Source organism: Telopea speciosissima, chromosome 6 (genome assembly GCF_018873765.1).
Source record: "Telopea speciosissima isolate NSW1024214 ecotype Mountain lineage chromosome 6, Tspe_v1, whole genome shotgun sequence".
NCBI classification, from domain to species: domain Eukaryota; kingdom Viridiplantae; phylum Streptophyta; class Magnoliopsida; order Proteales; family Proteaceae; genus Telopea; species Telopea speciosissima.
The window spans coordinates 58520901-58533897 of record NC_057921.1 but is presented as its reverse complement, the minus strand read 5'-3'; the positions used below and the strand labels follow the sequence as shown (position 1 = coordinate 58533897).

General features: G+C 39.9%; 1 protein-coding gene across 3 annotated transcripts; it reads left to right on the top strand.

Moving 5' to 3' along the window:
* Positions 1-3027: 3027 nt before the first annotated feature.
* LOC122664198 (leukocyte receptor cluster member 1) lies at positions 3028-11362 on the top strand. Of its 3 annotated transcripts, none has more exons than XM_043859915.1 (3): positions 3028-3736; positions 3851-3920; positions 11171-11362. In XM_043859915.1, the coding sequence occupies exons 1-2, from the start codon at positions 3087-3089 to the stop codon at positions 3861-3863; spliced, it is 663 nt and encodes a 220-aa protein (XP_043715850.1). In that variant the 5' UTR covers positions 3028-3086; the 3' UTR covers positions 3864-3920; positions 11171-11362. The 3 variants fall into 3 exon arrangements, with proteins under 3 accessions (XP_043715850.1, XP_043715848.1, XP_043715849.1); XM_043859913.1 differs by having other exon boundaries at positions 3851-3928; positions 11162-11362; XM_043859914.1 differs by having other exon boundaries at positions 3851-3941.
* The last annotated feature ends 1635 nt before the right edge of the window (positions 11363-12997 follow it).

Sequence of the window (12997 nt, the reverse complement as noted above, 5' to 3'; positions counted from 1 at the left end):
CTTCTTGTTAGGCAAACATGAGTGGGTCCATGTCAAATATGTTAATCTGTGTTGGTTAAAGAGTAATCTAAAGTTTCATAGAATAGCAAGAATTTGTTCATGGTATTGGAATCTAGTGATTTTTTTTCTTAATTTTGAAGCATGTCTAATGCTTCTTTTTTAGCAGAAATTTGAGCAATGGGATGGATGTGGAGCCACATGGATGCAACCCATGTCTTCCTCATGTCAATGGATTGATATTTGATGATGGGCTAAATCTCACCAACATTGATTAACTTTTGATCACTTCAAAATGAAATGTCAAATAGCCCCCGCCCCCGCCCAAAAAAAAAAGAAACGATAAGTGCTCTTTTTGAACTGATTTAACACCGGAAATCTTCTCCAAAAAAAAAAAAAAAAAAAAAAACACCAGAAATAATATCCAAGGCCAACCTTAGAACTGATCTAAATATAAGAAAACCTCTGCTCTTTTTGATCTCTTCAATAAATCCGCCGATTGATTCTAACCAATCTTCTGACTAATTTCAGCCAATTCGAATTGGAAATTGACATTGTTTGAATCAATCATCGATTCGTTTCTTAAAACTCTGTTGTGACTTGTGAGTCAAATGATCAAACAGGAGGAGAATGGATCAGGTTCTTGGACGAGAACCATTCTCATACACCCTAAGGGGCTAAGGGCATACACATGAATCCATATTCTGTGCACCTAAGGATGTAGGAGAATGGTTCTCATACGAGGGCCTGATCTAGCCTCAAACTTGAGTTGAAGTTAGGGCAGAAATTAGCCCAACGTTATTTGGATCTGACTCCTCTCCAATGAATGCAACAGCTCAATGAGTGCCCAATGAGCATCTGAGGGTTGAGTTGATTGGGCTGACACACATCGTAAGTGCGTATCGTGATGTGTGTCAAGCAGTCTAACCGTTGAATGCTTTATTGGACATTCATTGGGTGGATGCCAAAAGAGCCCAACGTTATTTAATTGGCGTTCTGCACCTATCAAAATTATTTTTGGGTAAAAATCTGCACCTATCAATTCAAAACGGCAAAAAAATGTTTTATTGTGGGAAATTCAGTACGGCGGCGTTTTATTCGCATTTTGAACGCGATTTAATCAACAGACGTGGAATAATGGAATTTGATAAGCATTTTGAAATCGCTTCTTGGCGCACGCGGGGAAACAGCGCTACTATATATATAAATAGGGTCCAGCCCGATGTCTCCCGATTCAACTCAATTTGATTGTGGTTTGTGGCCAAGCGAAAAAACGATCACCAGCACCGCAGGTAGCTTCTCTATGTCTCTCTGTCTCTCTCTCGTCTCTTCTCGGCCTGCCTTCTCCTCCTTATCCCCTCTCCTTCTCTCTGGCAAGATTCGGATTCAGGATGAAACCCTAAATATTACGATCCCTTAAACCCTAACCGTAACCTCAACCTCCACCACTGGTCAAGCGGCCCGGGATGCCGGTGCTATCTCCCTCCGCTACCCCTTTCCAATTCGATTTACGCTGCTTGCGGTTGCCACCGGCTTTGGCCAACTTAATCCCGCAATTCGACTTTGACAACGACCATTAAACCCAGACATGCCCTCTACTTCGATTTTGGCCACCCCCCCAACCGCCGTTGCCCCTCTCCAACTTAATCGCCATCTGCTTATGCTGTTAGATTCCTTCACCCCCAAATCCACCTCCTCTATCTCTCTGAGATTCCGTGAAATCGATGAAGCCTCCCTCTCCTTCGACTTCGGCCATCACCCCAATCCCACCCCCCCCCCCCAACCCCCCCCCCCCCCACCTGCTTCTTCTCCATCTGCATATGCTATCCGATCCCTTCACCCCAACTCCACCTCCCTGTATTTCTCTGCGATTCCGTGAAAACCGGATTTCAACTGCATGATTTACTAATATATTATTTTTTTTGCAGGTTCTGTTTGTTTGAATCTCTCCCCCTCAACTCGGCAGTGTCTTTTTTCAAATAATATTTAAGGTTTGAATTACAAGTCCTTGATTTTACTACAAATGATTATTTTTGTGTGTGTTATATTTCACTTGAATTCCAAGGTTCAAACTCACCGAATGGCAGCATCAACTATATCCCCAATGGACCAATTACTTATGCTTAACCTATGCTTTTTCTCTTGTTAAGTTTTGTCATCGCTAGCTGAAGTCAGTGAAAGTTGTTTGTGATACATGCACTCTTACTTGTAAGCTGGAAAATTCATATTATTGCAACTACTTGAATGTTGATTGAGTAATGAAATTATGTCTCTACAATGTTGACTGAGTAATGAAATTATTGCAACTACTTGTATACATGGACTTTGATAATTTAATGTGAGCATGAAATCCTGCAAACTGAGTGAAACCCTAAGGTCAGAGTTCTTTTTTTCTCAGTCATTGCTATAGTCTCTCTCTCTCTCTCTTGCTTAGTCTGCTGTTCTGTTTGTTTTCAATGTAATTTTTCCTCTGAGTTTCTAATACTGTATTTTATCAATTCTGCTGATTGAATCGGATCAGCAATCTCTCTCTTATTCCCTTGTTATCCATGCTTTGTTTTCAATAGATTCTGGTCTCTGTAAAACCACACCTCTCTGTTATTACATAATTTTGGATATTTTAAAATGGCCATGTGGACTACTTTGTATGGTGCCACATCATTTTCTAATGGCGTGAAAAACTCATTTTTAGATCCCCAATGTACCTTACAATAATAAAATAGGATGATGTTAAAGTGGCAGAAATGCTTCTGTTTCATTGCATTTCAATCGGATTTCTACTTCTTTCATTAAACAAAAGCATTTCTGTTAAGGATAAGGGTTATGTACCCGTCTAGATTCAAGGTAAACTGACCAACACAGTTAACTATTTTTCCCTCCAAAAAATCCAGTGCTTTTGCTTGTGATGTACTTTCCTTTAGAAACCCAATTTCCAATTTTAAATCTTTTTCAGAAATGCTAGTTCCTCCCCCCCCCCCCCTGTTGTTTCTCCTACTTTTGTTTTCCTGTTATTCCTACTTTCAACCAAAGAAATTCAGGAAATCCCTGAACATATCATGTCTGAATTCTGTGATTATTGCAGGTAAGATATGGGAGGTCATGGAGGTCTAAACATTCTACCGCAGAAGCGCTGGAATGTTTATAACTTTGATAACAGAGAGAAAGTCCGACTTGATGAAGAAGCCGCAGCCAGAGAAGAGCAGCTCAAGCTAGAACAAACCAGAAAGTGTGATGCAGAATTCCGTTTGGAGAGGCTCAGGCAAAACCGTGGTTTACCTCCTGCCGCTCAAGTGGGTGCACCTGTCTCATCAGAACAAAAATCAAGTCATATTAATCTCTTTGAAGGCCTGAAAATTTTTCCCTCTCTTGGTACCGAGGAAGAAAAAGACGTCGAAAGGGACAGCTTCAAGAAGAAGAAAGCAAAGAAGGAAGAAAAAGCCCCAACAGTTGTTCTGCCAGAGGATGAAAAGTACAGGCTGGGATATGGTATTGCTGGAAAAGGCGTGAAAAAACCATGGTACCTTTTGAGACCATCTGACGATGTGAAGCCTGAGAGTGATAGATTTTCATCAGGATCAGGGAAGCCTGAGGAGAGTAAGAAATCAGGGAAGAAGACATTGGAGGAACTTAGGGAGGAGCGGGTTAAGAGAGAGAAGAGAGAAAAGGAGAGGGAACGAGCTCTGCTACTGGAGAAGAAAAGGAGAGATCGAGCCAATGTGAGTGGCAAAGGTTTTTCTAGGTAAGTTATTTACATTTATCCCTCCTTTTGGTCATTTCTTTTAGTGGAGGACATAATAAGAATATGCTTTATATCTGTCTTTGTCATTTCTCTAACATAGATTATTGCTGGCAGGCATGGGCTGTAAATTGAGTTTTGGATGAACAGAGAACTTGAATATCAATAGATTAATCATCTGTCACAGGAACTTGCGTTGCATTTACTGGTACTAGTTTCTTTTTTAAGTTGATTTGCTCACTTTAGCAGGTCTTCATGATGTATGTTTGTACAGAGGAGATTCAGTTTGAAAATTTCTGTATTCTATTTTCTGTTCTAATAGTTATGCTACTTGCCTCCACATCCAGTTGCATCCCCTCTTCCCTTTCTTTTTTCTTTTTCCTATTCCTCTTTGTAACTTTTGTTGCCTTTGCTTGGGTCTGAAATGACAAAACGGGTAAATAAAATGTCTGAATGATTGTTGTTGATGCCTGCTATTTTTTTCAAAAGTATTTGTTTTCAGGTATCCTATACTTGGGTTAGAAAAAGTGAAAAAAATTGGGTGTATCTAAAAGTATATGCATCATCTTGATTAATCATTTAGACCTTCAGGTAAGTCTATAGGTGATGCAGATTCAGGGTTCAGGGCACACCCAACATATATATGAGAAGAACCAGACCAGAAAACCATCTTACGTTTCTGATTTTGGGCCAATTTTCTGGTTCAAAACTGAACCTATGGTTCCATTCTGGTTCTCCAACCGTGGGTCAGTTTAAGGGCTGTTACCTTCTTTTTTTTTTTTAATTAATTAGTTTCCTTGTAATGCTGGAAACTGGTTATAAATGGCAGTCTTTTTTCTATTCTGTTTTTGCAAGTTGTTGGTATAGAACTTCCATAGCTTGTGATTAGGAGTTTTCCTGGTTTGTTTTGGTTTTCTGTTTCATGGTCAGTTTAAGAGTTCTAATCAGTCTTTATTTCTATTTTTAGTTCCTGTTATGGTTAGGATTGGCTCCAGCCTTTCCTTTTAGTGTCTGCTTCAGTTTAAGCACTCTCTCTATATAAGTTTGTTAAGGGATCCAGCCTTTTCCTTTTAGTGTCTTCTTCAGTTTAAGCACTTTCTATATAAATTTTCATCTCATTGATTAATTTATCATCTCGCATTACATGGACTTTGGGCTGAGTAAAAACATAATTGAATATTAATTTACTATGAAGTTGATGGGCTGAAAATAAATGGAGCATATTATCAATCCATTTATATTGTTTGAATTGCCATTGTATGTATGTCCATTGAGATTGAGGCCCATAGAACTCTAAATTAATTTAAGATTTACTTATTTAGCCATTAACCCAATGAGGAACATTCTTTCCAAGTATGTTATTGTTTCATCCCAAAAAATTGAATCTCATAAGAAGCTATATGGACCAAACTTGCATAGCCGATTGTAGCCTATTTAGTATGAGCCCGTTTATTGGCACGGTTAGCCTATGTATAGTCCGTTTAGTACAAGTCCAATTATAGACAGGTACCTGACTGACCGTTTATAAATAGGACCATGCCTTGCCTATGAGGACCAATTACTTAAACAGGCCGGTCACGGTGCGGGATCCTAAAGTAGGAGGGACCAATTAGGCCTGACCGAAACCGGCCCGGATCGACCAATTGACACCCTTGCTGTGGTGATTAAGAATACTTCCTGTTATGATGCTGTAAACCTCTGTTGTACTGATTCAAGAGACTGACTGGTGCTGATTCAAGTCCAGGCCGTAAATGATGATTCCTTTGGTCATTTCCTTCTCCTCTCTTGTATCTTCTTCTTCAGATGACAGGTTAGTTCAATAAACCCTGTGTATATTTTCTTCTTTTGATTCTTAGAGTCGTGCCTCACTTATTCTTCACAGTTTGTTCTCTCTTCCAAGATCAGCAATTCGGGTCATTGATTGTCATCATACCTGAGATTCCTTGTTCCAGTAGGAAATCTCAAGATCTCTCAATTCCATCATTGAAATTGGCTGAAATTTGTGGAGTTATTCCCTTCCTCTATACTGATAAGACCCTCAACCAGTTTTGAGGACTTTTGCTCGATATGCTATTAGATTCTCCATGTTCTGGTTCTGAAGTTCTGTATTTGGAATTCCCATTTACTTTTGATTCTTCAGATCTCAGAATCCAACCGTTGGATTACCCTAAGCTTTTGATAACTGATTCTGTCATTAAAAGAAAGCCTTCAACCTGAGTTTTATACCGATCCGATCCTTTGATTGGATTCCATCAGATTTCTCCTTAGCTTGTGATGTAGATCAAAATATGAAGAAGAAAAGGCCAAAACACTGTTCAGGTTACTGTCCATGTGAACAGTATCACAGCCCCATATTTGCCTTGGTGGGGATATTACTAGGAGATCCTGTGGGGCCCAAGACCAGATTACATGAAGGCTCTATTAGAGGAGTCAATTTTGTCTGTGTGGGGGATTTAGGAGTCCAGTTTTGTTTTTATTGTAGAATTATTCTCTTAGATATTTTGTGGTTGCCTACATAATTGTCAAGGCGGCGCCTTGATTTTGGACCCTCTCCAACACCTTGGGTCGCCTAGACGCCGTGACAACTATGGTTGTCTATTAAGCAAACTTAGGTCAGTTTAGTTTCTAATTTCAGATTTAGAAAGTATTCTTAAGTTTCTATTTTCAGTTTGTTTCCTTTTCTTGTTAAGTTTTTAAATAGCTGCCCATAAATATGGAGTCCGGATCTTCTCTTAGGCCTAGGAGACTAATTACTCTCCTGCAACATTATACAATCAACATGTGGCAGACACAACACTGGCAACCTCTTTCTCCTATGCCCTGTTTTTCCATTTTCTTTTTACCAAACCACAACTAAGTGGGACCCACCACTAACTTAATAAACAAATAATTTATTATTTTTTTCCTTCTTCCTCATCTTCTTCGTCTTCTCTTTTTGTGAATACGACGACACCCTTGTCGCCACCGCCCTTTCCTCCCTCCCTTGCCCCCGTCGCTTCCCTTCCTTGCAACCCTACCCCCGCTCAGCCCTCTGTTCCTCCAGCAACCCATCCCATCTACAACCCCCCACCGCCCTTACCTTCCTCCCCCTGTCCCTCCAAGTCTGCAACCCCATTCCCTTACCTTCTTCTTTCTTACCTTACCCCACTCCCTTCTGATGCAGGTTCATCATAGATATTGGCTAATTTCTTTAGAAATAGGCCTAGGGTTGGGTTATATACATGTTGGGCTTTTGTTCCCAAGGGTTTTCTATGTATTAGGCCACTTTAATGAGCCTAAACTAGGGGTACATAGGTTGCATACGGGATTAGCCCAATACTTAGTTTATTTTTATGTTTTCTTATTGAACCGGTTCAAATTGGTTGCATTCAATTGGTTCAATTTAAGTGATCATGTGACTTGGTTAAGTGGTCATGTGATGTAAGTTGGGCTGGATTAGGACTCTATAAGTCCAGCCATGTTTTGAGTCTATTTCCTTTAGTATTTTAGTTTCCTAGTCAGTTTAAGTTACCTAATAGGTTAGGGATAGGGTTAGGCCTTTCCTTTTTAGAGTAGAAGTCTATTTTTGAGTCTTTTATATAAGGTTGTAAGGGGGCAAAGCCTTGAACACGAATTTGATTAATGAAAAAAGCTTTTGCTTGTTGGCTGCCATTGTTGCTGCTCCTGTGCTCCTTGTGAGTGTGCATCCTTGTGGTTCTATCAAGGTGGAAAGGGACTGGTGGAATCCGGTTGACTCCTTACGCCGTGACGGCTGGGAGGATCTTCTTCAAATTCGAAGGTGGCTTTATCCTTCACAACTGTCTAAGCTTGCTGCCAGTGGAATCTCCAGTAAGTTTGACGCCAAAATTCTTCTTCTAATCCTCTAATCCTTTCCCCCAATTGATCCCCTTTATTTTTGGTTTGAATCCCATAAACCCTAACTCCATTAAAGCCCAAAACCTGCAACTCAATTCTGTCCAAAATTGCAGAATTTCAAAACTCATCCAAACCCTAACCTTTTTATACCATATTGACCCCCTAGACCTGCCCATTAATACCCTATAAACCCCTTTCCCAATATCCAACCCAAACCCTAGGAATTGACCTAAATCCTAGTGCTGTCCATTCGAACCAGCAGCCCCTTTTGTTATTTGATCCGGTTGTTTGGCTCCTAGTAGGTCTCCTACCTATCTAGGACTACATTACCTTCTCTTGAGTTTTTATTGAAAAACTCAAGAGCCAACAGAGATTTTCCCATCTGAATCCTCCAGAATTGCAAACTACATAGAAAATTGAATTTCGCAGAAAATTAAGAATCAATTTTCTTTTGCGTATGTAATAGATTTATCGAACCAAAAGGCGAATTAACTGATAAATAAATTGAATCCATCAAATATCATTCTTTTGCAGTATGTACACCTGTGGATGCAATCGTTTCTTGTGGTTCCTCAAGCCTCAGTTCCAGTGTTACTTTCTTCAAAGTATATGAAGTTCCAAAAAAAAATTCAAAAATATACAAGGCTTAAGATCCCCTAAACCCAATGAAGTGTTGTACTTTGTTTTGAGGAAAAAAGCGTTGAAAAAGAAAAAGAAAATCTACCTTTTTGAACAGTATATCTTTCATTTGTTCAAATGTAGTTGTGGCCTTTGTTAAGGTTTCGTTGACATTCTAGAAGTCTGTTTCTTGGAGAACTACTCAGATCTCTTGAGAAAATAAAGAATCAATTTTCTATGTAGTTTGCAACTCTGGGAAAATCTTTGTTTGCTCTTGAATTTTCCAATAAAAAAAATTTTTTAGAAAGAAGAAGAAGGTAAGGGAGTGGGGTTGCAGGGACAGGGGGAGGAAGGTAAGGGCGGTGGGGGGTTGCAGATGAGATGGGTTGTCGGAGGAACAGAGGGCTGAGCGGGGGTAGGGTTGCAGGGAAGGGAAGCGGTGGGGACAAGGGAGGGAGGAAAGGGCGGTGGCGGCAAGGGTGCTGTCGTATTCGCAGAAAGAGAAGACGAAGAAGATGAGGAAGAAGGAAAAAAAATAAAATAAAATATTCATTTCTAAGTTAGTGGTGGGTCCCACTTAGTTGTGGTTTGAAAAAAAAAAATAGAACATTACCAAAAAAGAAAACAGAAAATAGAAAAAAAGGGCTTAGGAGAAAGAAGTTGCCGGTGTTGTGTGTGCCACACGTCGATTGTATAATGTTGCAGGAGAGTAATTAGTCTCCTAGACCCAGGAGAAGATCCGGACTCATAAATATGTATGAGCCTTAGGAGGCCCCCCCCCACACACACACACACACACAAAAAAAAAGAATTAATGAAATCGATTTGAATTGCTTTGGCAAAGTTGTTTTATCCTAATGTGAGGAAGAAGGGCTGGTGAGAGCTGACACCCTATCCCCTTTTGTTATCTTTTTTTTATCTTCCTTCTTCTTTATTGTCTCCTTCAACCCCCAATTGAGTTCTGCCTTTGCTGCTATTTTGAGATTACTATTGAGTGCTGCTGCTGCATTTTAGAAGGACCAGAAGACAACCCATACAACTGCTGAAGTTGCTGTTGCTGATCAGAGGACAAGGAAGCCATCTCCACACCTGCGGTTGCACCTCCTCCTAACTTCCTGCTTCTGCAATCGAAGGAGTTAATCTCAGCATCCTTTCCTCCATCAACAGTGATATTTGGAGGACTGATTCAGACCCTCAAGAGATCCATTCAATGCTGCTTAGCTTCCACAACTGCTGGCCAAATTGCCCTCTGCATTAAACCTTCTATTTTCAAGTCCTCTTCATATCTCAGTCTTCAGCCATTAGAATTGGTTATACTTTGGAGCACAGAACCTGATCAACATCACCTCCACTTGACCTAAGTTTGGTGAGGTTATGTTGGCTGGTTTGATCTCTACCGCCTAAGTTGCTAATTCTGATTTTATTGTTATTTTGAAGTTCTGCTGCAACCTATCATCGATCCTACTGTAGAGTGGTTCTTAGTTGAACCCCTTCTACATTAGCTTGTCTATGATCCGGCTTCATTGCTGGTTCCTGAGACCTATCTTTAGGTGACATCAAACCACATTAGTAGGGTACAAGATTCCACACGTAGATAGGCATTCCTATTTTTTGGGGTTTCTTCCATAAAGAAACACCTTTCTGTTCAAGACAATCTAGCAACTTTTGAAGCTCACTAATAATTAGTCTTATAATGCCAGGGGACCTGATTTTGTTTTACATCAGCAACACTTGAAATCCATTGAAATTATTATGCTGGGATATGATTGTGAGCTAGCTGAAGCCAATGGAGCAGGCGGGAAACTGAGAACAACCTGGATAAGTAATGATGAGCTGTCGATTATGATCTGTGTAATTCATACCAATGTTGTATACTGGAGATGTAGCCATCAATATTGAGGAACCAATGACCTCTGGAGTATTTGGCTATTTGGATGATTACATTTTTGTGTTTTTCTTTCCCTTTGTTCTCTGGCCAAGTGGATTTGGATGTAACCGTGTAAAGAGAATTGTAACTATAGATCACCAAGCCTTCTCTTGCTTTCAGATGGACACATGTCATAGGAAAATGCTTGACAGTACAGATGTAGGATGTTCTCCATTTACCATCATTTGATTGGTGAACCTAAATATTCTCATGAAATTCTGGTTGTGACTACACTTGCCGATGATCCTATTATGGATTATTTGAGGATTTTTAGCGTAGTTAAGGTCCAGGTTATTAGGCTTATTATAATTTTCATTCCTCATTGTTGGATGCTGTTGTTTGTTGGGTTCATGAACTTGATGAATCATTTTATCTGAATTTGAAGATACTGATTGATTGTACCTTGTGTGATTGAACCTCTTTCTTTTGTAACAAATTGCATACTTTGAATGATAAAATAATTTGAGTTGAAGAACCATTTGGTAGTAAATTGAGTAATTCTAGTGTCACATAAGTTTATTATTTGACAACTTCCAAATTTTAGACATCGAGGCTTCTTAGAATTTGGACAAATCAAAATATGGTTTTACCTGGTGTATGATACACTAACTTTTGAATCATTTGACACCACATTGCTTTTTATTAATTCATAATGCATCAAGCCAACTGTTTTGAGAACAGTATGCACTTGAAATGCATTAAAGAAAGCCCTTCTTGAATATCCTCCCCACTTTTCCTAGTAATCAATCAGTCTCTCCAACTAGGGATTTAAATGCCTGCAAGTTGCACCATTTGAGAGTCTTTAGGACCTGTTGTCTTGTATTTGCACAGACAAACGATGCTGATAGGAAGATAAAAATCAGGAGCATGAGCTACAGCTTCATATCCATATGCCCAAGGTGGGGCATGTGGTGCTTTGATAATTTGAAACAATATGCATGCAATTGATTGTTGCTGTAATGTAAATACTTCGGTATTGCATGGCTGTCTTCATTTCAGAAGCAAATGTGAACCTGATAGCATGTCTAATATTGCAGGGCAGCTGTTTCACGAGGTGATTTGGGGGAAAGTAAGTTCATATATTGGCCAGGAAACTGTAGCTTTTCAGGTTGCACTTGTTCCATGAGAGAGCTTTCAAACCCTAGTAATTAGTGGTTCATGATTATTTTCTTATTTTCTTTCAATGTCGGTAAGGTTTAGAGTTAGGAGCACTGAATCCCTCATACATGTTCATATCAAACTATAAAAATAAATGGCTTCATATTGGAGGGGGTGGGTAAAATCTTTGAAGTTCTTGGTGCAACATATCTTATTTTTTGTCCTTGATATGTAAAGGATTTGAATAGATGTTTTTATTCTGAATCTGGCCTTGTAATCCCATGTTGCTAAGCCACTGGTGTGAGGGAACTGGTGCAGGTGAATAGCTTGAATTGTATGATTGCACTATTTCTGGTATCTGCTTAATCCATGTACATTATGATATGGTTGATGAATCAGCGACTGGTTGCGCCTCTTTTCTTCTACATTGTGGAAGAGAACTGAATCTTTTTCACGATTCATTGTGTGCCTAGTCTTTTTCATCCCTATTGAACTCAAACTGAGAAGTAGCAGATATGAAATGAGAGAGCCTGCACAAAGGCAGGCTCCGAACCCAGCTTTATGGTATCAGGTGAAAAATGTAGGAGGCAGAGTGTTTAGGTCAAACCCTCTGGGAAGCAGCTATAGAGGAGCTGTTTATGGAGGTACAAACAGGAGGACTTTAATCTGCTGCTGTACTAATCGTGCGGCGCTACAGGTGCCATGTGTGCACAGTGGGTCCCACATGGGCACCTGCAGCACCGCACGATGAGTACCGCGGCGCTGCAGTTACAGCAGCGGATAAAAATCCCAAACAGGAAGCACCAAATATTGGAGGTAGAGAGCAGCTATTTGTTGGGAAAAGAGATTTTAGATGTACTTTGAAGGGGCGCTTATATAATTATGAAATTTTAGCATCTACCTATAAAGTGTTTTTAAGTTTTCTTACCGGCTCTTAGGATACTGGAATTTTTATCGTATGCGGTTCCTGACGGGTACGGTTCCCTAGTGTGCATAAGAGGGTGGATTCCATCCAAGCAGAGTGTTCGGTCAGGTGCCCCGGGTGGGCTCCACCCCCCTTTTGTGAGAGGCATTAGGAAACCACACTGGTCAGGAACTGTAGAGAAATAAGTAATAGGAATCTCTCTCTCTAAATCAGTGTTTTTTTTTCTTTTTTCTTCCTTTTAAAATCAAAAAAGAGGGTAGATTTAACTCTAATAACTTCTTTGGAAGAAGTTTTCCTTCACCACACGGTGAAATATCACCGTCCCCATCAATGGCTGTAAAAATCTGCCCTCCACATTTACGAATGGTCTAACATACCTTTTTTACTGTGTACGATCCCCATGGTGGCCAATCGGCGATCGCAATGGATACCCCCATTGACCGTGGCTGAAGGAAAACTCTGAAATCCTAAATTCGTTAGTGCTTCATTTTCTTTGAAAACAAAACAATATTTGAGAGAGTGAATCAAGCAAGACTCGAAGACTCTGGGAAGTTAGGCATTTTGAGACGTTTTCAAGGTAGATGCATTCAAATTACAAGACTTTGTGGTTGAATTATTGTATCACACATGGGTATCAGAATTACTTTAAGATATACTTGAGGTGTCCTGGGGTTAGGCTCGCTTTTGGGATGGTAATGAGCCAAGTTGAAATCAAGCCGCTAAGCAAGTTTGGTTTTCGCCTGATTTGGTTTGGTCTTTTATCATGTTGGTGTATCAGGCTATTATCTGTTTGTTCTAGTTTTTAGTATATATATATCAGCCAAATGTTCTCTGTGCCGGC